This window comes from Mus caroli, unplaced genomic scaffold (assembly GCF_978045245.1).
Source record: "Mus caroli unplaced genomic scaffold, Mus_caroli_1 scaffold_2, whole genome shotgun sequence".
Taxonomy (NCBI): domain Eukaryota; kingdom Metazoa; phylum Chordata; class Mammalia; order Rodentia; family Muridae; genus Mus; species Mus caroli.
This window is the reverse complement of record NW_028227257.1, coordinates 107,131,016-107,157,846: the sequence shown is the minus strand read 5'-3', so window position 1 is coordinate 107,157,846 and position 26,831 is coordinate 107,131,016. Positions and strand designations below refer to the sequence as shown.

Genomic DNA, 26,831 nt, shown 5'->3' with positions numbered 1-26,831 from the left:
CCCAAGTAACTATATTTGCAGATAACCAGTGTTAGCATTTCTTGTACTTTCTTCCACAGATATCCTAACGTACAAGCATGCAAATATATACATTCTTTAGATGCATGGTAATATACAGGACCCACAACTGGTTTGGAAACAAATAAAAGCGTAATATATTCTTATAAGTTTGTGTACTTTTGAGTACTTGAGTACTTTTCCTAATACACAGTGCTCAGCCTTCATTTCGAGTTTCTAGTCATTTGCCATACTATCTCATCTAATCTCCCTAAAATTTTTTACAAACTAGGGCAGCTGACACTGATCAACAGTGTACGAGGCTAATGCTCACATCATTGACTATTTTGTGCGAGGCCTCGGGACTACATGTAACTGTACTGAACTAAGAATCCAAAGCCCAATCACTTTCCCGTCGCCATTGTTTGGCGCTGTAATTCTCGCCACGGCCCTTCTGTGTCCAGCAACTGGTTGTCCTGTGATTGTTTAAAACGCTCAACTTGAACGCGGCCATCAGAAACCACACTACGGGATGGAGAGTGAGCAGAGGGGAGAATTTCTCCCAGAAGATCTCCGTTAAGCAGGAGTCTCGACCCAGAGCAGAGCTCACGGGCTTGGGGCTGTAGGAGACGGATCCTGAACGGACAGTGTTATCAAACCATGCGTGGGTCTCCCCACACTGACAGGCGGGACTTGGGGGATCATTCCTGCTTGGGGGAAAGATCGACGACTCCAGCCGTGAGGAGGATACGACCCTCCCAGGGAGCTTAGCATTCGCTGCCCTCTCCGGATGCCTTTACTCACCTTCTTGATGTTGGATTTGGACGCAGGATGGAAGTCCTTCTTACACATGAAATTGGCGAATGACTTCCCCATCTTGGCGTCTGAGTCGGAGAAGCCAACCGCTAGGTCTGCTCGGAACGTAAACAAACTCCGGGAGCTTCACCGGAACTGCTAGGCGAGCATGGGCGAGAACTTCCGAGGTCCGGAGGATGACTACTTCCGTGGTTCGCCGCTTGGCACCGCCCCTCTTGCGCTCTTCCGGCAGTCGCTTCTGGTGGCTGCCGCGGCTTTGGCGGCGTCCGCGCGTGCGCAGCTGAGGTAAGTTCGGGGAGCCTCCTATGCGCGATGCTCGCTCTCTGCGGGGTCGCGAGCGGCGGCGGGCTCTGCTGCGTCAGCTTCGATCCGAGCGCGGGCAGCCCGAACAAGCGAGGTCTCGAGGTTCGAGCCCAGCACTTTCTGGCAACGCCGACTCCAGTTGCAAAAAGTTTTCTTTTGCAGCGCAGTTCCCATGTAGATTAAGTTGTCTCCCGGCAACTGTAGGACGTTTGTGAGCCTCGGAAGATTGGTGTTACCAAAAGCACGGGAATAGACTGTTAGCACCTCAAGAACCTAGACTCTTCCTTTCCAATTACTGCTAAGGCTTTTTTATTATTAATTATTATTATTATTACTATTACTATGTATATCTATGTAGCATTGGCTGCCCTTGAACTAACAGATCCTCCTGCCTTTGCCTTCCCAGTGCTGGGATTAAAGGCCTGTGCCACTACACCCAGCTCCCTTCGGTTATTTCTATCCATGCAGAAGTATGCTCAGCAAACATCGTGAATGATGAGAACAAGTTAGGGCCAACGACTTTCTCCCTGGGTGCGGGTTTCTTAGCTGTTGCTGCCATCCCAGTTCGTGTAAGCAAGGCTTAGTCCACTGAGGATAGTCACTTAGTCTAGTAGAGGATAAGAATGTGCCAAGGTACAACGGATGACAGCTTTCATTTGGAGGTTGGCTGTGTGCCAGGTTTTTTTTTTTTTTTTTTTTTTTTAATCTTGTGTTATTCGTGACGCGGTCCATGTAACGCTCAATCTTCGATTACAGGCATGCACCACCAAGCTTGGTTTTCACCTTCTAGGTGGTGTTTTAATAATTATTTATTTTAATACCGACGGGCCTGGAAAAAAGGAGAATTAATAGCCTGCCTAAGATATGTGTTGGGGTAGCTAACTTTGGAGCACTGTAAGCAGGAGATCAAGAAATTTAGAGGGGCGACACAAAAGAAAAACTGGTACCTCTTCCCATCTTTGAGATGGAGAAGACCCTTTACGTGTTCCATGGTGAACTTGTTTCTTGAGTCATTTTGAGACATAGGCTAGCCTTAAACTCTAGCTCATCCTGCCCAGTCCTGAGATTGCAGGTGTGCTACCATATCCTGCTTTGCTTTCCTCTCAATAAAACACTTACTGTATTTATATTATATTTTTTATTTCGTTTTAAAATATTTAGGATGCTCCCATATAAAACTATGCTAAGAATTGGTTCTTCCTGTTTGTTTTTTCAGGGTTTCTCTGTGTAGCTCTGGGTGTCCTGGAACTCACTCGCTCTGTAGGCCAGGGTGGTCTGGAACTCAGAGATCTGCCTCTGCTTCCCAAGTGCTGGGATCAAAGGTGTGTGCCACCACCTCCAGCATGATTTGGTTCTTATAATAGAAGGAAATTGGGTTAGAGAGAGAGAACAGTGTTAAGATAGCTCAGTGCTTTCCCCGAAGACTCGAGTTCAGTTCCTAACACACAGGTGGCCATGCACGAAGCCTTACAACCTCTAACTCCAGCTCTAGGGGATTTGAGGCCCACTTCTGGCCTTCTAGGGCATCTCCATTCTTAGTGTAAACACACACACATATAAATAGTAAAAATAAACCTTTAAAAAGATAAATAATAGAAGTAAACTAAAACTATGTCTGTTCTGGAAGCAAAATAAAAATAGGAGATTTCGAATGGTTCTACAAACTGGAATTTAAGATTCTCCAGATCACAGATGAAGAGAATCCGTATGTCAGTTCTACAATCAGGATTTCTAAGTTACAAATGTGAACTTCCTGAAAACATTAAAGTTGGCATTTTGTTTTGTTTTGGTTTTTTTGAGACACTACCCCTGGCTGTCCTGGAACACAGGGCTTGCCTCAAACTCAGAGATTCACCCGTCTCTGCCTCCAAAAGTGAGATCTTTGTTGTGTTTCTCCAAAGTACTGGGTCTGCTTCAAATTGTCTGTCTTTTCAATATCATAGTCTCTGTGTGCCTTTTTCCTCAAGCCAAAGGAGACCTCCTCTGTAGCAATATTGGGAACATTTCTTTGTTTACATAAGTTCCTTTTTGGTTTTGGGGGTTTGGTTTTGTTCTCATTTATGTTGGGGGGAGGGTATCTCTCTGTGTAGCCCTGGCTGTTCCTAGCACTCACTCTGTAGACCAGGCTGGCCTCCAACTCAAAGAGATCCACCTCCCTCTGCCTCCCAACTCCCGGGATTAAAGGTGTGTACCACCATCACCCGACCTTTACATAATTGTCAATAGTGATAGAAAACCTCAGAGGCCCTCCAGCTCTCAAGAATCCCACTGTCCAGGAAGGGGCCTCGTGCATACACAAAGGCCCATGACATGACAGCAGCTGCAGACATAGTGAGAGGAGCAGGGAGGACTCAAGAGGAAACTTGACCATAGACTACAAGAGCGAGCCTCTTACTGCCATGTTATTGTAGTGAGTAGTACATGGTTAATTACTAAATCATAGTCTGTCTTTTGTAGTTTCTGTTATTGGTTTATCTGTTTAAGACAGGTCTTACTGTATTCACTTGGCTGCCCTGGAATGCACAGAAATAATATGATATTTAAAACTTTACTCGGCACCCTTCTTAGGCATATCCCTTGTTCCCAGAGAAAAGAAAAGCTCTTTGTTTCATGTGTACTTAAAAGTGTTTCCTTTTTTTAATTTTGAAACTTGTATATGTTGTCACTTTTTTTTTTTTTTTTTTTTAAGAAATGGAGCCCTGTTCCTGTGACACTTTTGTGGCACTACCTCCAGCAACAGTAGGAAATAGGGTTATTTTTGGAAAAAATTCAGACAGACTCTTTGATGAAGTACAAGAAGTAATTTACTGTCCAGCTGCAGTTCATAATGATTTGGGAAAACGTTTCAAGGTAGGTGAAGTATATGTTGTACTAGAAAGATCTGTTGTTTAAAATATTCATGGATAGTTTTATATGCATGACTGTTCTAACTATATGTATGCTTGCACATCACATGTGTATGCCTGGTGCCCAAGGAGGCCGGGAGGGGGTGATGGATCTCTTGGAACTATAGTTCCAGACAGTTGTGAGCTGTCATGTAGATGTCATAGATTGAGCCCTGGTCCTCTATAAGAGCAGCAAGTGCTCTTAGCCACTGAGAAATTTCTCCAGCCCCATACATGGTTTTTTCTTTCATTAGCTACCAATTGACAGAAGACCATTGAAATTAAAATTCAAGAATTTAAGGTTGAAAATAGTTTGAATCAAAAATAGACCTCTGGTCTTTTATTTAGGTAATTTAGAGGAAACTGCTAAAATAATAAAACTTATCTCTTTGATCAAATATTTGAATACTTTTTTTTTCCACCTCTAACCTGCTTGTGCTTTTTTTAAAATATTTTTTATTAGGTATTTTCCTCATTTACATTTCCAATGCTATCCCAAAAGTCCCCTATACCCTCCCCCCCACTCCCCTACCCACCCACTCCCACTTTTTGGCCCTGGCGTTCCCCTGTACTGAGGCATATAAAGTTTGCACGACCAATGGGCCTCTCTTTTTTTTTTTTGGTTTTTCGAGACAGGGTTTCTCTGTGTAGCCCTGGCTGTCCTGGAACTCACTTTGTAGACCAGGCTGGCCTCGAACTCAGAAATCCGCCTGCCTCTGCCTCCCGAGTGCTGGGATTAAAGGCGTGCGCCACCACGCCCGGCAATGGGCCTCTCTTTCCAGTGATGGCCGACTAGGCCATCTTTTGATACATATGCAGCTAGAGACAAGAGCTCCGGGGTACTGGTTAGTACATCATGTTGTTCCAACAATAGGGTTGCAGATCCCTTTAGCTCCTTGGGTACTTTCTCTAGCTCCTCCATTGGGGGCCCTGTGATCCATCCAATAGCTGACTGTGAGCATCTACTTCTGTGTTGGCTAGGCCCCGGCATAGTTGAATACTTTCTATATATTATATATGTTGGATATGATAAGGGATTTCTTAAGTCAGTTTATTAAAACCTGGGCAACATCTTACAGAAATTAAGAATATATAAATGGACTATGGATGCAACTAACCTCATAATAGTGTAGGATGTTTATATGTGGGACTTAGGTAGGAGTAGTGGCTGGGGCAGCAGAGAAGGAACATCTAGCTTAGATTAAAGAATGGGGATGGAGCATTGGCTCATTGGTTGAGAGCACTTGTAGCTCTTGCAGAGGACCCTGGTTTGATTCCCAGCACCTAAGTGGTGGTTCACAACCATCTATAACTCCAGTTGCACGAGATCCAATGCTGGCTTCTGTCTTCTGTGGTCTCCAGGCACATATGTGCACAGAAACACATGCAAGCAAACTACTCATAAAATAAAATAAATAGGGGCTGGAGAGACGGCTCAGCGGTTAAGAGCATTGAGTGTTCTTCTAGAGGTCCTGAGTTCAATTCCCACCAACCACATAGTGGCTTACAACCATCTGTAATGGGATCTGACACTCTCTTCTGGTGTGTCTGAAGACAGCTACAGTGTACTCATATAAGTAAAATAAATAAATAAAATCTTTTACAAAAATGTTTAAAAAATAAAATAAATCTTTCAAAAAATTATTTAGTTAGAGCTGGAGTTTTAATTGACAGATCAAAAGGATTCTGCTTGAAATAGATTAGAAAAATTATTCCAGGTTTTATAAATAACAGGTTTTGTTTCTTTTCCTATAGTGCTGGGGACCAAACCTATGGTCTCTTGTATGGTAGGCACATATTCTAGCAATTGAGCCACATTTTCAGCCCCATAAATAAGTTTTGCAGTTTATCAAATAGGTTTATTAGACATCTGATACATACATTTTATATATTTCTCCTCACCCCTTATATACACATTAAATAAAATGTCCTTTAAATTTTTCATTTAAAGAGTCTACTTACATGGAACTTAACGGTTATATTATCTTCTATTGTTTTGAACTTTTTGGATTCTTGATGTTGTCACACTTATAGACATTAAGCATAAGGCTTTTTGTATTCTATATCTGTGTGTTTAAATGTAACCCGTTCTGCAGGTCAGGGTCTCACTCTTTCCACTGCAGTGGAGGTGCCTCAGAGGTCACTGACACCGAACTGTGGGTCCCTGGCCATTCTCACCTGACTGAGGGTCTCAGGTACCTATAATACATATGTCACTAGTCAGGACAGGCTAAACAGTGAACTCGAGGACTGCCTTCATGCTCCTCAACTCATATTAGTCATTCTCCATGAAACAATGTGAAGATTCGTAACCATCACTCCTAAGCTCCGAGAGCAGCTCTGTTCATCCTCCGCCTGGCCTTCATACCTAATGTTTGTTGTATCCTAGTTAATGCGGAAGCCTTTGTGTTTTGAATGAAGCTCTGTTTTGATTTCTCTTTGTAACTGACCTTTCTTAGCAGGGTATATTATGATAGGACACACTCAGGAAGTCCTTAAATGGTAAATGCTTTAGAGTCAATTCCGCATGAGGGTTTTTTTTTTTTTTTAAGACCATCTTTTTTTTTTTTTTTTTTGGACTTATTATATATATTTAATCTATTTCAAGCAGAATCCTTTTGATCTGTCAATTAAAACTCCAGCTCTAACTAAATAATTTTTTGAAAGATTTATTTTATTTTTTAAACATTTTTGTAAAAGATTTTATTTATTTATTTTACTTATATGAGTACACTGTAGCTGTCTTCAGACACACCAGAAGAGGGCATTAGATCTCATTACGGATGGTTGTGAGCCACCATGTGGTTGCTGGGATTACAACTCAGTACCTCTGGAAGAGCAGTCGGTGCTCTTAACCACTGAGCCATCTTTCCAGCCCCTGCATGAGTTTTATTATTGAAATTTTTAATGTAGCTCCATTTCTCCTACCTTCATAGTGATTGCCTCTTCCCAACGGTGTTTTAAATTCTGGGATTTGGTAACTTCTCATTTTTGGTTGTGTAGTTGTATGACTTTTTCTTTTTACAGTGTACTTATATAGAAGTTGATCAAGTTCCTGAAACATATGCTGTTGTCCTTAGTCGCCCAGCTTGGCTGTGGGGGGCAGAAATGGGTGCCAATGAGCATGGAGTCTGCATTGGGAATGAGGCTGTATGGGGAAGAGAAGACATTTCTAAGGAGGAAGCACTTTTGGGCATGGACCTTGTCAGGTAACAGTTGTGCTGCTTTCCCATTGTAGATGATGTGGGAAATGGTAAATACCAACCCACATCCATTTTCACACCAGCGTGGAATTTAGTGACTCGTTGATGTCACTAATTAGTCTAAGCGCATGGCTCAGTCCACATAATCCTCACTCTATAAGCATGAGAACCTGGTTTCATCTCATGTGCATCTGTAACAACACCAGCATTGGGGAAGCAGAAGCACACAGATCCCTAGGCGTGCTGCACAGCTACTTAGCATAGTGGGTAAATTCCAGTTCACTGAGAGACCCTATCTCATAAAATAGGATGGAGCGTAATTGAGGGAGCTGGCAGACTTCTGGCTTTTACATGCATGCTTACGTGCATGCACACCCTCAGATGCACACCCACATAAACACCTATATGTACCATGCAAACACCTACCGACACTCATTCACACCCATGCACATCACTAACTGGGAGAGGGACCAAATTAGAAATTATAATTCATCAGAAATACCTGAATTGTTTTATTACATAGTTGATTTATACCTTCATTTTACAAAGAAATATATCAGTCTTAGAAATAAAAATAACTTTGCAATAAATTGCCCAGATGGAATTTGATTTCAAAAATGTTTTCATTGTCTGGAAGTGCCTTTAGAAGTAAGACTTTAAAAGACTTTATGAGTGGGGTGGGGAGAAGGTCGGAGAGTGGATGGGGGGAGGTGGGGAATGGAATATGGAGTGTAAAAAATGAATTAAAAATAAAATAAAATTGAAAAAAAGATTATTTTACCTATTAACTTGTATTTTCTTACTTTAAGTATAGTTAATACAGTATTGTTGTTTTTTTTTAAATATGAAGTTAGGATGAGTAAAGGAAATGAGAGCTTCAGTATTTTTATTTTTATTTAGTATTTCTATTCAGTATTTTTATTTGTTAATCTGAGAGCTTGAGTATTTTATTTTAGGCTGGGCCTTGAGAGAGCTGACACAGCTGAGAAAGCTCTGGATGTCATTGTTGACTTACTAGAAAAGTATGGCCAAGGTGGAAACTGCGCAGAGGGCGAAGAGTTCAGCTATTACAACAGTTTCCTGATAGCTGACAGGAATGAAGCCTGGATCCTGGAGACGTCAGGGAAGTACTGGGCAGCAGAGAGAGTCCAAGGTGTGAACAACTACCTGCAGTTTGGTTTATAATTACGTAATTAATAAAACCGACTGTAACTTTAGTTGATATATTTACTTGCCTTTAGAGATTTATAATCCATTGCAGAGCAAGGTTTAAATTGGAAAGAACAGAAGGGAATGAGAACTGTGGTGAGCATTCGTACAAAAAGTTACCAGGCAGCATTATCTCCAGCGGCTGTGGCTGCTTATAGTGTGGTGGTGGTGGTCGTCTTTTGTTTTGTTTTGTTTTTGATTGCAATTTGATTGCTTTGGAATTGATTTCTCCAGGTGATTTGTTTGTGGTCATACATTCCTCTGATTTCTTCTTGTGTATGTTTCTTTGTGATACGTATGCATGTATATATGTGGAAGGAGGCATATTGGATCACTGTGTTCAAGTGAAGGTCAGAGGACAACACATGGTGACTCACGGTCCCTGAGTACTGCTCCTGCGTGAACTTGACTGTCTGATCCCCACACTTCTGGGGATTTTCTCCCATCGCCTTCTGTCTCACCACAGAAGTCCAGGGACTGTAGACACTACCGTCATCCCTGACTTTACCTGAGTCCTCGGGGTTTGAATTCGCATCATCCATTAAGTTTTCTCCAAAGCCAGTCCTCTTAATTTCAAGTGAAGAAATCCAGAGATAGAAAGTAACTTAGTGTGCTGAGTGAAAGTCTTCATCCCCTTTCCTAATTCTGCAGAGCACAGCCTTGTGTGGAAACATCATCTCATGCTTCTTGTGAACCGACATCTTGAATCTCCTAGTTTTACAAAGGAGATAAGGGATGCCTGTAAACATCCTAGTGGAGGTTAGCCCAGTTGGTGTTGCTTATCTGGCACACACAAGCCCTGGTTGAATCCCCAGCAGTGTGTAAAATGGAGATGGGTGGGACACAGCTATAATCCTGCCATCTGGGAGGGAGAGAGGTAGGGAGAGCGGAAGTTCAAGATCATTGTTGACGGCACAGAGTCTGAGTCCAGCCTTGGACTCAGGAGAACCTGCCTCAACTAAGTAGTTAATGAACTGGGTGAGCGATGAATGATGTGGACCCAGGGGCGCTGTGAACATTAGAGGAAGGAAAATCATTGTGAGCTTCTGGGGACGTTCCGTTCAAAAGGACTTCACGGGAGCCCATGCTGGAAGACTTCAGCGTTACCTTTCAAAATAGGGTATTGCCAGTTATTTTCATTGGCTTTAGAAATGCTGTTGTTATATTTTAAGTTTGACACTTTCTATGTATTAATAAAATATATAAAATTAAATTTAATCCATTTTATTATTACACTGATTATCTTGGTTGTATCAATGACCACTTTTTCTTTTATTAAACATGCTACCTGAAAGGCAAAGGAATACGAATATCATTGAAAAACATCTTACCTGATCATGCAAAACAAATGCCTTTCTGGGTGTGATTATCCTGTTGAAATAAACAAGTGCTTTCTTGTTCTCTAAAGAACTAAATTGTTGCTTTGAGTATCTCCAGCAGAGAAATCATACATCTATGATAGATTGCTAATCACCTGCATCTGGCCATTGAGTATTATATACATGTATTGAAATGCTAAACAGAGTGGCATTCATCATACAAGTTACAAATGAACTGTTGATAATACGATGGGTCTTCCTCGAATTGGGCTGACTTAGAAAGGCCAGAAGGCAGGACAGCAAGATAGCTCAGCAGGTAAGGGTGCTTGCTGTCAGTCCCGACAACCTGAGTGATTCCCAGAACACAATGGTGAAATGTGGCCTCAGCACATGTACACACAAGAAAACAAGTGTACATTTAAAATTTTAAATAATTTTTTAAAAGCCAGAAGGCTATTTACTGTATAATTCTACATATATAACATTCTTTTACAACATGCATATGTAGGCATATGTGCTATGGCATGTGTGTGAAGGTCAGAGGGCAACGTTGAGAATCAGTTTTCTTTTTCTATCGTGTGAGCTCTGGGGATTGAACTCAGATGGGTCAGCTTGTGGCATGTACCTTTACCCAATATATATAAATTCACACACACACGCTGTGTGTGAGTGTGTGTGTGTGAGTGTGTGTGTGTGAGTGTGTGTGTGAGTGTTTGTGTGTGTGAGTGTGTGTGTGAGTGAGTGAGTGTGTGTGTGAGTGTTTGTGTGTGTGTGAGTGTGTGTGTGAGTGTTTGTGAGTGTGTGTGTGTTTGTGTGTGTGAGTGTTTGTGTGTGTGTTTGTGTGTGTGTGGGGGGGTGGGTGTGCATGCTCATGCAGCATGGTTTTAGATACCAAGTATAGCTAGAGCTAATGAGTCATTAGGATTGGGAGATGCACTGCTCTGGTATGAAAGGGAAAGATGATGGATGGTCCAAGTATTCTTTTCCTTGACACTATCACTACCAATGTTCTTGATGTGATAATATTCTATATTTTTAAAAATGTGATGGGTAGAAACAGTGAAGAATAATTTCATATAACTGCGTCTGAGTGTACGGTTACCTCAAAGTTTAATTTTAAATTTTATTAATTGTTTAGGACATGCAGTAGATGTCCATGGCCAGTCTTATGTTGAAGTGTGATTGAGAATCATAATGTACAGATAGATACTTTATGTTAAAGGTAGTTTTTCTTCGCCTTTCCGTCCTTTACCAATAGGCGTTCGTAATATTTCCAATCAGCTTTCCATAACAACCAAGATTGCCCGGGAGCATCCAGACGTGAGGAACTACGCTAAGCAGAGGGGCTGGTGGGATGGTAAAGAAGAGTTTGATTTTACTGCGGCCTACTCTTATATTGACACGGCTGCTATGATGACTTCACCAAGCAGATACTGCCAGGGCTACAAGCTTCTGGATAAACACAGAGGTAAGGTTAGCGTGTAAATGACACTCAAACATTGAACTGTGTGCAGATATAGTGTGGGATGATCTCATACCTAAGTAAAAGCATGGTTTAAATAAAGCCAAGGATTAGAATAGTATAAGCTACTTTTTCATATGTGTAAAGAATTAGATCATCGTAAGAAAATGCTGTCAAGTTCAAATTCTCAATCCTCAAGAAACTTTCTATTTTTTTAAAAAAAGAATTTGAGTTAGATAAAAAAAAATATCTTTTAACAGTAGTATTTTTGTTTGTTTATATGTTTTATCCTTTTTGTTTGTGTGTGGCTTTGTATATGCACGCATACATGTTTAGGTGTGCATACCTGTGATTGTGCATTTGGAGGCCTGCGGTTTGATGTTAATGTCTTCCTTAGTTACTGTCCCCCTGAGTTATTGAGACAATCTCCCATGGAATCGTTTCAGTGAAGGAAGCTGGCCAGCAAGCTCCAGAGACTCTGTCTCTGCACCCCAGCACTGGGGTTACAGGTGTGAGCTGCCACCTCTGGGATCCAAACTCACAGCTGACAGAAGTGCTTTCCCAGTAAGCCATTTCCCCAGCCCGTGTGTCTCAGTCGGTGTGCTAGTGCTGGGAGGAGACACTGTGATCAACCCTTATAAAAGAGGGCTTTTATTTGGGGACTTGCCTACAGATTCAGAGGGTCAGTCCATTATCATCATGGTGGGGGCATAGCAGCATGCAGTCAGGCATGATGCTGGGGAAGTAGATGAGAACCAGGTAGAGAAACAGAAACAGACAGAGAGGAGAGAGGAAGAGAGAGAGAGAGAGAGAGAGAAGAGACAGGGAGAGACAGACACACCCTGGAAACCTCAAAGCCTTCTCCCAGTGCCACATCTCCTCCAACAAGGTACACCGTTTGATCCTTTCCAAAGAGGATTGTCTTAAGCGACCCCTGTGGAAGGGTTGGTTGACTCCCACAGGGGTCTCCACCCACAGGTTAAGAGCCACCGGTCTAGCTGAATCAGTCTCTAAACATGGGGTGGAGAACAAGACAGGAAGACACTTGCTGTTGACCTCTGACCTCCATCTGTGTGCCCACGTGCTTCTGCACACCCGCCCGCCCTCACACAGCTGGAGATCAGCAGTGCCTAATTAAACCGGAGAGGCGTGAACCAGGTGTGAGGACTCACTGTCTGGGAGCTGAGGCACAAATTCGTTCAATACTGGTACGGGCTGTGTAGTAAGACTGTCTCAGGCAAACACGATAGAAGCAAAACCATTAATAATCCCAAGGTTGAGGGTAACCAGACAAAAGGAAGACAGCCACATAGAATAGTATACATTAATACGCTATTCCATTGAGATAGCTGTCCTATTTAACTACAGGATAACCAGATCTCAGACCTGAAATGCATGCCTGAATATAGTAGTGGATGCATGTGACACAGGCTTCATTTTTTTCAAGTGTGATGTACAATTCATCCAGTTTTCAATGCTTTGCCAAAAGAATAAATGTCTTCCCAATAATTCCCATATGAAATTGTCTACTGGTTATTATGTTTAAATTTTGCTATGATTTTTTTTGTAGATAAAGAGCCTACTTCCTTCTTTCCATCCATCCCTAGCTGATGGCTATTAAGTGTGCTGCATGTATATCCAATTGTGTCTATATCCACACGTGTGTTCTAAGTAGCCAGCTTAAATTGCTGTGAAATTGCACCCTGTGTTTTCCCTTCACTTTGCTGAACCTGCCTCTGCGGTCTCGGTACTTATCCAATGCTTGCTAGTGGGTTACTTACAGCTGTCCTACTCAAGAGATCATGCAAATCCTCCTTTCATTTTGAGAATTGTAGGTTTGGAATCCTGAAAACATTTTTATAATACCTGTATTATCACGGTGTTACAGTTCTGACATTGTTTTTTTTTTTTTTTATTAAAACTTGCCATTTATAGGAATTTAGACCTGAATCGTTTTAAATCTCACTAGATGTTGAAGCTTGGTGCCTGATGGGTAGGTGTGAATGGTAGGGTTTTGCTTTACTGTTGAGTTTAATATCAAGGGCTCAGGGTAGATGTAGCCCTCTTTTCTCCTCAGTGTTATTCAAGATTTACTGAAAGATAAGCTCCTCTAACAAGTTACCGTAAATTCAGTAAGGTGCGTTTTGAATTTGAATCATGCTATACCATGAAGCAACTAGGTAAGAGCATGCATCTGCCCATCAAATCTGTTGCCATTAGTATAAAATGGTTGGCAGCTTGTATCTTTATCAGCAGCACTTTGGATTCTTCCATGTGAAAGTTAATTTCCTTTCTCATGGGAGCATCAGAAGATCATAATTTGGATACAGACTTGCTGTGACCTTCTCTTGTGAGCCCCATATTAAAGAGGAGGAAGAAGGGGGGTCTCACCATTTGGCTTGCCTTCGTGAGTTAATCCAGGGCCTGGTGTATACTAAGCACAGGATTTAATATGCTTCCAGTCCCAGTTGTTGTAGGGTTTTGTGAGGAAAGAAAAGCCTGTAGTTAGTCAATCATAGGTAAATATAGGTTATTTGTTTCTTTAGAACTAATTTTAGGACAATAAACATCTCCACATAAGATATCCTAGTGTATCTAATGGCAGAAATTATATTTTACTTTTCTCAATTTTTTAAAAATGTAATTAAAATATAATTTCATAACTGGGTGGTGGTGGTATACACCTTTAATCTCAGCACTTGGAAGGCAGAGGCCAGTGGATCTCTGAGTTCAAGGCCAGCCTGGTCTACAGAGTGAGTTCCAGGTTAGCAAGAGCTACACAGATAATAATCCTATCTTGAAAACAAATAAACAAAGAGAAATATATATATATATATATATATATATATATATATACACATATAATTTTATTATTTGTCTCCTATCCCTCCTGTGTATGGCCACCTCTCCCTTCCAAGTTTATGGCCTCTTTAACTATTGTTGTTACCATATACACATAAATAAATCGACATGAAAATACAGCCTGCTGAGCTCACTTGAGGTCGCCTGCTTGTGTTTCTGGGGCTGACCACTTAGTATTGGATAACCAGTTAGGGCTCATTCCTAGGGAAGATTTAATCCCATTCCCGCAAACACCCCACCCCACTCCACCCTCTCTTTTTCTCTCAGCAGTTCTTGAGTACCAGTGACTTCATCTAGGGGATGGAGTCCCATGGAATTTCTTACATCTATATTGGGATGTCAGCATTCATCGGAATTGCTCAGGTCTTTAGGCAGCCATGTTGTTGACATTTCACCAGTATAGCTTCCCTGATAAAGGAAGATAAAGGACACAGTCTCACAGCAGATCTTGGTCCTCTGACTACAATCTTTTCTCCCCTTTTGTGATATTCCCTGAGCTTCGGGTGCAAGAGCTATGTTTTAGATGTATCAACGTGGGCTGCACACCCCACATTCTGTTGTTCTCTCCATTTTGATTACTTGTGGTTTTCTGTAATGGTCTCTTGCCTCAAAAAGTATCTTCTTCGATGAGGGGTGAAATTTGTACTTATCTGTGGGTATAAATATAACTGTATAGAATGTGGATAGGCTTCATACTAGTTCAGGAAGTGGTGGTAGTGGGTCCTCCAGTATCCACTGCCTCACCAGCCGTGTGCAGTTACTAGATTTATAGTAGCAGGCTTGATTGCCCTCCTGCTGAGTAGGCTGAGTTTAATTAGACAGTCGTTGGTTACCACCAAGATGTGAAGTGCCACTACTGCACTTTTAGGGTTACGCCCATGCTGGTCCTTTTGGTTCACAGGCATCTTAGCTGGGGAGGACATTTGAGTGCTTCGCTCCCTTAGCAGCTCTATTGGACCTTGTACTCTGAAAACCAGCCCTTAGGGAGGAAGCTTTTGAATTAGTTCCAGCTCAAATCTGCTGAGTCCTTTGTCCAAAATGTGTGTTGTCTTTGGCATTAGGAACTTGATTTCCTGGGCGGCAACCAATGCCAGCAGCAATAGGCCATGTTATTTTGGGAATCATGTAATGCTCTGACCAACAGCTTGAAAGGAGGTCTCTCATACTTGCTACTGTATGGGTTTTTTTTTTTTTTTTTTTTTTGTTAAATAGTCTGTGGCTCTTGACAGGATGTTTTACGTTAATTTAAAGCTACTCTTGTTATAGACCGACCATGTCCACTGCTGTTACTGAGAAATCAATACTGCTTTAGGGTGACAGGAGGCTGACATATTTGATAAGTGAGAGGCATAGTGGTGGAATGGGCCCTGGCATTAGACTGCTCTCCTTCTAAGAGTAACTTTGAGAAGGAAAGCCCACTGCTTGAAGGCATGGACCAGCATCCCAAGCCGCCAGGTGAAAGCGATTAAGAGAATGTTGCAGTGCTGTGGGTGGGCCTGCCTTCCTTTTCCTGTTCAGTCTTTCATTCTGAATGCTAGATCCAGGACCCCGTACCTCCTAGACACTGAGATACATCCCCAACCAAGAACCTGACTTTCTATGGTACAATTGCTTCATAAAGCAGTTTCTGAGTTAAAGGTATTATGAAACACAGTGTAACTGATCAGAAAGTGGTTGTTAAAGCCCTTAAAAGCAAACCAGAGATCCCACAAGTGCCATGGGCCTTAAGACAGCTTTATCTGAGGATCAGCTGAGAGGCAGGAGTGGAAAGTGGTCTAAGTGTCCAGTTGAGATCCCAGAATTCTGCCACTTTTACAGGAGAGAATGAACAGAGCAGACCCATCTCAGCTGAGTGGAAGCATCTCTCTGCATCTTCCTTATTTCCATAAGATCATTAAATCCTCTGTGTAAGAAAACAAACACCCCATGTAAAAACAAACAAAAAGATAGAGTTCAAATGTGGGGACTGGAGAGATGGCTCAGCGGTTAAGAGCTCTGGCTGCTCTTCCAGAGATCCTGAGTTCAATTCCTAGCAACCACATGGTGGCTCATAGCCATCTATCACAGTAGTTCCATGGGACCCAATGTCTTCTTCTGGTGTGCAGATATAGGTAAAGACAAAACATCCATATATACAAAATACATAAATAAAAAAATCTTAAAAAATAGAGAACTCCATGCAGAGCTTTTATAATTTTTTATTTGCTATATTCAGCATTCAGTCAGAAATCATTTGGGGTTGGGGACCCCAGTAAAAGTACTTGCTGTGTAAGTATGGAGATCCCAATTCAGATCCCCAAAACTCACATTAAATGTCAGATGAGCATGGTGGCCTGCCTGAAATGGCAGCCTTGACGGCAGAGATGGGATCCCCAGGACAAGCTGACCCATGACACTAGCCATATTGGCGAGCTCTGGGTTTGCCTGAGAGGCCCTTCAGTTCACAGAGTGGAAGAGTGGTCAGGGGTGGTTCTAGACACCCGCCTCGTGACTCATCAGCCTCATGACTCTGCCTGATGCATACACATGTGCACCAGCACGCGTAATCACATGTAAAGTGTCTATAAACACACAAGAAAATGGAAACAAGAAGATTATCAATCTTGCCACCACATAGGACCAAATGACTGAAAACCAAGAGGAAAAAAGTGAACATTAGACACCAGTTCCCAGCAGGGTAACAGAGACCCTGTCGCAAAGGGAATAACGAAAAAGAAAGCAAAGAGAAAGAAAATGCAGAATTTAATCTGTGAACTAGGGGACCAAGTGGAAATGATAGAGCAGGCAAAAATATAGCTGAAGATTGATCTTACAACAAATTAAACAGAGAAGAACAATAACAGATAAAAAGTCAATAGATAATATAGAGAGGGGCATGGACCCAGAGAAAATATCATGCCTTTGTGTGTGTGCGTGTGTGTGTGTGTGTGTGTGTGTGTGTGTGTGCGCGCGCGCATGTGCGCTCATGTATGCATGTGTGTGCATGCATGTTCTCAGAAGGAAAGGAGAGAATAGAGAGAAGCAGTGTCAGAAGGAACCTGGCTGAGACGTTTTCCTCATTGATAAAAGCCATCCAAGCCACAAAGCAGCTGTTTAAGTCACAAGGAAGATACCAACCCGCCACATCACTGTAATATCTCAGAGGAAAGACAGAAAAAACAGTAAAGCACCTAGAGAAAATATTCACAGAAGCAAATATAAGACAAATATAAAGCTCATTTTCAACAGAAAGTAGGGAATCCAGAAGACTGGACAGTGACAGCCTTAAGGTGGAGAAAAATAGCTCCAGGACGTGGATTCCAACTTGCAAGAATGTCCGTCCTTCAAATACAGAGCTGAAATAAAACCGAGAGATCTCACCATTCACCACTGGGGACTTAAAAAGGGACATTGTTTAGGCAATAACTAACTACATAAATAAATCCCAGACAAGTGTGCAATTGCATGCATATATTCACAGTTACTAGAACACTGAGGCAGGAGGATTATGAGTTTGAGAACTGGTCTGGATAACTTAGCAAAACCCTGTCTCAAGATTTAAAAAAAAAAAAAAAAGGAAGGAAGGGAGGAAAGAAGGAAGAAAGAAAGAAGGAACAGAGGAAGGTAAGAGAGGGGGAGAGAAAGGAAGGAGTGTGTGTGGGATGTGGGCTGGTGGTAGAACACCTGCCAGCATGACCCCCTGCTGTATTCCTTATGCCAGTAGAGAGAGGAGTGAAAAAAGAAGGGAAGGGAGGCAGAAGAAGTGGAGTGGGATGGTCCCAGATAGAAGCAGGGGAGGCAGGACTAGGTGAAGAGCAAGAGAAACAGAAAGTGCATTTAAAAGGACACTTACTGCTCTGTGGCCACAGGGGCAGTGCTCATAATCAGGTATGCATGGATACTGTGTGGTCATGTGACTACGGTTCCCATAGTTGAGTGGCAGATCTGTAAGGAGACTAAGGCAGGGCTAGATAGGGACTTCACCCCCTCGAGTCGCCCCAGAGGTTGACTTTTTAATTCAAGGATCGACCTGTGACAGCCTTGCTAAGATGTCCTTGAGTGAACAGCAGTCGAGGTTACTTATACAAAATCTGCCTTTTCTTCTGCTAAGCTCAGCCTCAGACTTTTCTCCATCTCAAGATTGACAGATTGCCTCCTCGTCCTCCAGTGTTTCTCACAGGCATGTTTCCTGAAATGCTTTTTATGTGGTAGTGCTCTTCTGAATCACAACTCCCTGGAGACCGAGGGGGTTATGCATGTTTGTGTGTGGGTGCTGGGAACCAAACCTGGGTCCTCTGGAAGAGCAACAGGTGGGACTGGAGAGATGGCTCAGAGGTTTCAGAGCACTGGCGGCTCTTCCAGAGGACCTGAGTTCAATTCCCCGCAACAACATGGTGGCTCACAACCATCTGTAATGGTATCTGGCACCCTCTTCTGGTGTGTGGGCATATATGCAGGCAGAACACTGTGTACATAATAGCTAATTAAATAAATAAGTAAATAAATAAATGTTAAAAAAAAAAAAAGAGCAACAGGTGCTCTTAACCGCTGAGCTATCTCTCTAGCTTCCTAAACAGGTTCCTTAGCTTTCTTCATCATCGTGTCCTCCACAGTGGCTTTTATTTTACTGATAGACATGGTGACACAGTAGCATACATGGATAATCTACTATTTGACTTTGTGTCTGGTACAAATGCTGAGCGGAGACTCAGGTCTGTAATGAAATACGCTTCACCGTTTGCCCTTCCCATCTTGTGACAGGAGAGTCAACACCAGTCTGCATCATTGTAACTTCTTAATAGAGAGAAAAGCCTACGCTTGTCAAATATATGCGTTACTTGATGGGTTTTTAAACGGTTTCCTCAGGAAACATAACTTTTGAAACAATGATGGAAATTCTTCGAGACAGACCCAGTGGCATCAACATGAAGGGAGAATTTCTGACCACAGCAAGCATGGTTTCTGTTTTGCCTCAGGATCCCAGCCTTCCTTGCATTCACCTCTTTACGGCGACTCCGCACCCTGAGAGGTAAAGTCTTCCAACACTGTAACCACCTAGAGGCTGGGGTACAATCATTAGTATGCGCATGACTTTGTCAGTACGATTTTTATTTTATTTTTAATATTTTTTTTATTACGTATTTTCCTCGTTTACATTTCCAATGCTATCCCAAAAGTCCCCCATACCCTCCCCCACCACTCCCCTACCCACCCATTCCCACTTTTTTGGCCCTGGCGCTCCCCTGTACTGGGGCATATAAAGTTTGCATGCCCAGTGGGCCTCTCTTTCCAGTGATGGCCGACTAGGCCATCTTTTGATACATATGCAGCTAGAGACAAGAGCTCCGGGGTACTGGTTAGTACATCATGTTGCACCTACAGGGTTGCAGATCTCTTTAGCTCCTTGGATACTTTCTCTAGCTCCTCCACTGGGAGCCCTGTGATCCATCCACTAGCTGGCTGTGAGCATCCACTTCTGTGTTTGCTAGGCCCCGGCCTAGTCTCACAAGAGACAGCTATATCAGGGTCCTTTCAGCAAACTCTTGCTAGTGTATGCAATGGTGTCATCGTTTAGAGGCTGATTATGGGATGGATCCCTGGATATGGCAGTCTCTAGATGGTCCATCCTTTTGTCTCAGCTCCAAACTTTGTCTCTGTAACTCCTTCCATGGGTGTTTTGTTCCCAATTCTAAGAAGGGGCAAAGTGTCCACACTTTGGTCTTCGTTCTTCTTCAGTTTCATGTGTTTTGCAAATTGTATCTTATATCTCGGGTATACTAAGTTTCTGGGCTAATATCCACTTATCAGTTAGTACATATCATTTGAGTTCTTTTGTGATTGTGCTACCTCACTCAGGATGATGCCCTCCAGGTCCAACCATTTGCCTAGGAATTTCATAAATTCATTCCTTTTAATAGCTGAGTAGTACTCCATTGTGTAAATGTACCACATTTTCTGTATCCATTCCTCTGTTGAGGGGCATCTGGGTTCTTTCCAGCTTCTGGCTATTATAAATAAGGCTGCTATGAACATAGTGGAGCATGTGTCCTTCCGTTACTACGCCTTTTTCAAGTTTTATTTATTATTTTAAATTGTGCGTGCGTGTGACAGGAATGTGCAGAGACCAGAGTCACTGGCTTACCCAGAGCTGGATTTATAGGGGGCTGTGCGCTACCCAAGGTAGGGGCTGGGAGTTGAATGCCAGTCTTCTACAAGAGTGCTGCCGAGTCATCTCTCAGTTCATCGGTGTGAGTCTTTGTTACATAAATAAGGCCGTGACTTCTAATACAGTGTCTGTTTGGATTCTAGATTTCTCTGTGTGTGTAGCTGTTGTCATTTTTATGAGACAAAAAGGCCCGTGGGTCCTGTGTGGTCATCCCTTTCCCCACAAGCATATTAACGTTGTCAAGAAAAGAAGTGTTGCGGTTCCTACTGATTTCAGACTTTATAGCATTCAGTGATAATAACACGAACAGCTTGAGTGACTTTATATCAGATACACTCATGGACCCTATTTTGAAAACATATTTGCACACTTTAAAATACTATCATTCTAGTTATGTGTCTTTAGGGTTTCCTTAACATGTCTTGATTTAAGTCATTAGTCTCTCTTATAGAGTTCAATGTATGTTACATTAGGAACAATTTTTTCTTTGTTCTTCTCCAGCATTACAGTTTTTCTTATTATTAACATGGTTAAGTCTTAACACCATCTGTGGCACTTGGGATTGCTTTTACCCTGGCAAATGACAAACAATATCATTTTCTCATATTCTGGGCCAACTGGTGGGTCTTTGGAAATACAAAGGTAAGTAAAGCATTGTCTGCTTGCCTAAATGACACGGCAGAGGGGCCTGAGAATAACCAATGTGGCAGGAACCAGGCACAATACAGGATCACTGTTAGACACCTCAACTAGAAGGAATCTACAGAGACAAAATAATTCATCTTTTTTATACTTTGGCATGTAAATTCAACAAAGTCCCTTTATTCTAGGTCTGTTTTTAAGCCTTTCATATTTGTACCACACATTTCACCACTGTTGGATACGAAATCACCAACATTTGAACCTGAAAGGCCAGTGGCAAAGAAGCCATATGTCAAGCCTGACAGAAGACACCCACTCTACCAAAAACATCAAGAGGCCTTGGAAATGATAAGTAACAATAAGGTATGGTTAGGTTATAGTATTTATTATATCATTAAGAATAGTTTAAGAAGTAATTCAATTCATATTTTGAATTTTCGAGTGTTAGCTTTCTTTTTGTCCTTTGTGTAAAAAATAAGATTAGAAATAGTTATTCTCAGACTGACCGATGGAACAATGTAGCTTTTCATTTGGTTAAGTGCATGAAGCCAGTGTGTTAGGACACACCTTTAATCCCAGCACTTGGGAGGTAGAGGCAGGTGGATCTCTGAGTTCAAGGACAGCCTGGTCTATGGAGTGAGTTCTAGGATAGCCAGGGCTACACAGAGAAACCCTGTCTTGAAAAACCAGGAAAGAGTACGTATGTGGGCTGCTTGTCTTAGCACTTGGGAGGCAGAAGCAGGTGGATCTCTGTGTGTTGGAGGCCAGCCTGGGCTACAAAGAAAGACCCTGTCTTGAAAAACAAAAACAAAGAGTTATGTATGTTGACTCTTAGAAAAATTTAGAATTTTGAACAGAGTAACTGTTCAGAAGGGCAGAGTGACTGCCCTTCCCACCACTGTCCCGGCCCTCTTTGCACTTTCTGAAACAAAGGCTCATTAAGTTGCCCAGACTGGTCTTGAAGTCAGTCTATAACCCAGGCAGTGCTTGAATTTATGATCCTCCTGCCCCAGCAGCTGAAATTCTAGGCCCTCTGGTCCTTGGTGCTTTTATTTGTTCTCCTTGGCAATACTTGCAGGAGCCCCTGTCTGGTGCCTTGCTCCACCCCACACACCCTTCATTGCTCATGACAATACTCAAGGGTTCATAGCCTTTGCCCCATAAACTGCTCCAAGGAGGTAGGCTTTATGGCAGTTTCAAATATTTGGTAAACTAAATTGAATTGATTTAAAAGCTATTACTGGTTTAGACTCTAATGAACATTATGGATTGACATTCTAAAGTAATGGAAGATAGAATTTGAAGGAAGTGTCACAGAGCTGGGGTCTACTTCTGCCTCTCTCAATAACTACTGTGCTTTAAGGAGAGTCACTTCTATGATAGTTTTAATTTACATTTCTTGATTACTAGTATGGCTGGAAATCTATACGTACTGTCATATTTTCTCCTCAGTGACTTAACAATTTTGTTTTTCCTTAGCCTATTTCTCAGTTGATTTTGAGTCTGTCTTTTGTTTTTCCTTGAGATATAAATGAATACAAGCACACACACACACACACACACACACACACACATTTATATATTTAAAGACAGGTTCTTGCTATGTTGCCCAAGTAGTACTCTCACTCTTGAATGTAAGTGGTCCCCATGCCTCAGCTTCCAATTGAGACTACAGTTGGATGCCACCATTCCAGCTTATATCACTTCTTTTCTAATGTTACTGACATTAAACAGTTATGTCAAAAAAAATTATTTAGTCAGTTGTATTTGTCGTTTTCTTCCCTCCCCCCTTCTCCCTCTTGCTTCGGCCCACTGAGTCCAGCCCATAGTTTCTTTATTTGTTTCTCATTAGGAATGGTTGTGAGCCACCATGTGGTTGCTGGGATTTGAACTCATGACCTCCAGAAGAGCAGTCAGTGCTCTTAACTACTGAACCATCTCACCAGCCCCTGTTTGTTGTTTCCTTAAGGCATCTTGATTTCATTCTTCAAAATACTTGCCTTACCTCATAATAAATAATTTTTCTATATTTTTCTCTTGGTTACATATGGTTTTTAAGTGTGTGTGTATATAAATATTATACATACATATATATATATATATATATATATATATATATATATATATATGGGGGCAATGTATATGCCACAGTGTGTGTGTGTGTGTGTGTGTTAGAGGACAGTTTTCAGGAGTTGGTTCTCTCCTTTGATCATGTAGGTCCTTTACCCACTGAGCCATCCTATTGTCCCACATATGTGTACTTTTTAAACAAAAAATATTAATTCTCTAGAACTGTTGAAATGGCTCAGCAGGTAAAGCACCTACCACCAAGACTGATGACTTGAGTTCAGTGCCCAGTGCCTACATGCTCACAGGAGAGAACCAGTTCCTACAAGTTGTCCTCTGACTTCCAAAGTATGGAGGCTCTCTCATACCCACACACATGCGCATAAATAAATAAATAAAATTTAACAACATTTAGTTCTCTAAATCATCTTGAATCTGTTTTATATATCAGGAAGGCAGGAATTCTCAGCTTATTTCCCCAAAAGTTGATCAATTACTTAAATATTGTTTATTAACAAAGTTATTACAAAATACAGCGCTTCCAGGGCAGGGGGACTGCATACAACTTCATGTTGGGAATCACTGTTTCGTGGTACTCTGTCCCATAATTGTTCAGAAGTTTTAAATGGTGCTTGCTTGCATATGGTGTCTTTCCTCTAGACTCAAAAGTTGATGACACGGAGCTGGAGAAATGGCTCAGTGGTTTAAGAGCACTGACTGCTCTTCCAGAAGTCCTGAGTTCAATCCCCAGCAACCACATGGTGGCTCACAACCATCTGTAATGGGAATCCAGTGCCCTCTTCTGGTGGGTCTGAAGACAGGGACAGTGTAATCATATACATAAAATAAATAAATAAAAATAAATCTTTTTTAAAAAGTTGATAACTTTTCCACTATTAAAAATTACTCCTTTTTAGGTTGGAAGCATGGCTTCAGAGGTGGGACCTTTGCCTAGCATGTTCAAGGTCCTGGGTTCAATCCCCAGCAGCACACAGGAAAAATGCTTCTTTTTCTGAGTCCTGGACACCCCCACGTCCCAGAGACAAGAAAAACGTCTTTACTGCTTTTCCTTTTGAACAATACCTTCTTGATTCCTTCATGTGAAGGGCATTTATTTACTTACTGTCTTGGTTACCTATAACATGTTTTCTCAGTGCTAGGTGTTGAACGCAGGTCCTCAGCATGCTGGGCAAACAGTTTGCCTCTGAGATGGACTCCAGGCCCATCCCTGATAGAGCTGGCTTTAAATATACAAGCTCTGAAGCCACCAAAGCATCTCAGTCTTGACTTTCCGCACGCTTTTCACACCCAAAGTGAACTTTCAGTTGTCATGTTCTAAGCTTCCTGTTCATTGGTACCATGTGGTTGTTCTTGTATTTTCAGCTAAAATAACTATTTTGGTATTTCTGCATTAACTGAATCTAGAGAAATGATGTTTTTTCTCAAAGAAAATCATTCCTTTTCTTTTTGTTTTATTTCTCTTTTCATTCCTTTTGCATCTACAGAATAGAAAAGTAGGGCTGGCGAGATGGCTCAGTGGGTAAGAGCATTGACTGCTCTTCTGAAGGTCCTGAGTTAAATCCCAGCAACCACATGGTAGCTCACAACCACCTTTAATAAGATCTGGACTCCCTCTTCTGGTGCGTCTGAAGACAGCTACAGTGTACTTATTTATAATAATAAATAAATCTAAAAAAAAAGGAAAGTAACTAAACCAGTAGAAACCAGAATGAACAAATCTTGCCAGTGGATTGGATTTTGTTAGATCCATATATGCATATTGACTTTTATTATCTTCATTAGGAAAAAGGCAAGACAATATTGGACAAGATGAGGAAGCTGGAAAAAGCAGTGTCTGAAGAGATAGAATCAATCCTCCAGAGTGGACATCTCGACGAGGAGAAAACTGTTAATCTCTTTCCTCAATATGTGAAAGATGAAATTAAAATTTATCAGTCAACTATTAGTTCTTAATGATCATTTAAGCGGTCAGAAATCTTCCTCACTGCCCTGGTAATGATATAGAGCTATGCTAAGGAGATCTGTTTATTTCCTCATAGTATTAGGTGGTATTTCGACTGATAAACCACAGCAATTAGTATTTGGTTGCATAAAGCATGAAACATAAACATGACGCATAGGCTATGCTATCATTCTGTATTATTAAGAAAGCTCAAGGCTTTCTTTTCCTTAAGCAGTGGAAAATATGTCAGGTGCATTGTTTGTGCTTTAGGCAAATAGTAACCAGCTTTAACAAGGCAGATGTCTAGATTTACGCTGTTTGACATTGCCACACAGCCTGCAAGAAGCCCTTTCAGTAAACTCGAAAGTGACCTCTGTCAAGATTTGGCTGAGCAGCAAGCAAACTTGTGGCTCTAATTGTTTGGCTTTTTCTCTCCCCCATCCCCTCAGAAGCTATTTTATTAGTCTTCTTGCTATCTGGGTAGTTTTTCTTTTCCCAGAATGCCAGGTAGTTGGATCTTCCAGTAGGTGTTTTGGGATTGGCTTCTTTAATACACATCTTTCACCATGCCTCTGTAAACCATGATAGCTCGTTTCTTCTTAACATGAATAGTGCTTTCAGTTGGGTGTGTCACTACCAGAGAGCCTCTTGGCTGCTTCCAGATTTTGGCAATTGTGAGTAAGCATCCACGTGTGAGTTGCTGCATAGCTCTAAGCGTTCAGCCCATGTTGGATGGAACTGAGGTACAGCAGAACCTGTTGTGTGAGTGAGAAACCACCACCGCTGTCTCCTACACCCTGCCGCAGCACTGTTGTGTCCTGGCCAACTATCAAGTGTCAGGATTTAGTCATTCTGAGTGCAGCTTCTCACTTAAGAAGGTTACACGGATTGAAGCTTTGGCTTTGCACTTTAGTTTTCAGTTAATCTGTAATTCCACATGGCATTTGATACTGAGTTTCTTTTCGTATGCTTATTTCCCATTTGTATACCTTCTTTGCTGAGGTGTGTAGATCTTGGCCCATTCTTTAATCGGGTGTTTTTTATTTACTTATCTTACTAAGGAGTCTAAACTTTTTTCTCTAATTTAAAATTTTGATTTCATGTGTATGAGTGTTTTGCCTCCATGTATATCTGTATGAAGCACATGCCTGGTGCCCTCAGAGGGTGTGAGATCCTCTTGAACTGGAGTTATAGATGGCTGTGAGCCATCGTGTGGGTGCTGGGGACCAAACCCAGATCCTGTGCAAGAGCAAGCGCTCTTACCCCTGAGCCATCTCTCCAGCCCCTCCCAGCACTCAAGTCTAAACCTCTTAAGAGCTCATTGTTCTTAGGGTAAAGTCCTTAACAAACGGCAGCAACAGATACTCAGGTTCATCATCTTGGCCTCCCTTTCTTATGAGTAGTTCTTTTTAGTCTTAGAACTTGCTGAGTGAGTCTTAGGTGTTTTCCTTCCATAGAATCAAGATTATATGTGGCTCCGAATTAGTCATACATTTAATTATTTCATAGTGGAATAGAAGTTCCATGAAAGCTCATTGTTCAGTATTATATTTGGATGCTTTGATATTATATAATATTTGCTAAATGAACATTCAAATACCAGTGGAGAGAATTTAGGGAAGTGGGATATCATTTGAGATGTAAATGAATGGAATGATTAATAAAAAAAGGAATTTATACAGGTCTTTCTACAGAAATGTAAGGTTGAATAAATTAGCCAGCTAATTTATCTGTATAACTCAGTAGTCACCAAAGTTTCAAACCCCAAAAATACAAGGATTATATGGATATGTGAGTTAACTTGTAGAGATTTTCACTGCAGGATACTCATTGCGGGATACTCAGTGTGGATACTCAGGTTGGTAGTTAATGCCTTGGAGTGAATTTTAGAAATTTTAATGTTTTGTTAAATTTCATCTGTTGTAAAAATAAAAAGTAATAAACTTATTTTACATAAA

At 41.5% G+C, this 26,831-nt stretch overlaps 2 protein-coding genes across 3 annotated transcripts in view; one reads left to right on the top strand and one right to left on the bottom strand.

The window, feature by feature from the left end:
- Nucleotides 1-977, bottom strand: part of Cirsr (corepressor of RBPJ and splicing regulator) — a 32,817-nt gene extending 31,840 nt beyond the window's left edge. The window contains exon 1 of the mRNA XM_021185788.3: nucleotides 802-977. Within this exon, the coding sequence (XP_021041447.1) occupies nucleotides 802-873 (72 nt within the window). The 5' untranslated portion in view covers nucleotides 874-977. The remainder of the gene's footprint in view (nucleotides 1-801) is intronic.
- Nucleotides 978-1,020: 43 nt separating this feature from the next.
- Nucleotides 1,021-26,831, top strand: Scrn3 (secernin 3). Of its 2 annotated transcripts, XM_021185799.3 has the most exons (9): nucleotides 1,103-1,218; nucleotides 2,333-2,438; nucleotides 3,806-3,966; nucleotides 7,029-7,210; nucleotides 8,161-8,357; nucleotides 10,991-11,200; nucleotides 18,902-19,064; nucleotides 21,032-21,206; nucleotides 24,714-26,831. In XM_021185799.3, exons 3-9 carry the CDS (start codon nucleotides 3,808-3,810, stop codon nucleotides 24,882-24,884), a joined length of 1,257 nt encoding a protein of 418 aa, XP_021041458.1. In that variant the 5' UTR covers nucleotides 1,103-1,218; nucleotides 2,333-2,438; nucleotides 3,806-3,807; the 3' UTR covers nucleotides 24,885-26,831. The 2 variants fall into 2 exon arrangements, with proteins under 2 accessions (XP_021041453.1, XP_021041458.1); XM_021185794.3 differs by lacking the exons at nucleotides 1,103-1,218; nucleotides 2,333-2,438 and adding an exon at nucleotides 1,021-1,098.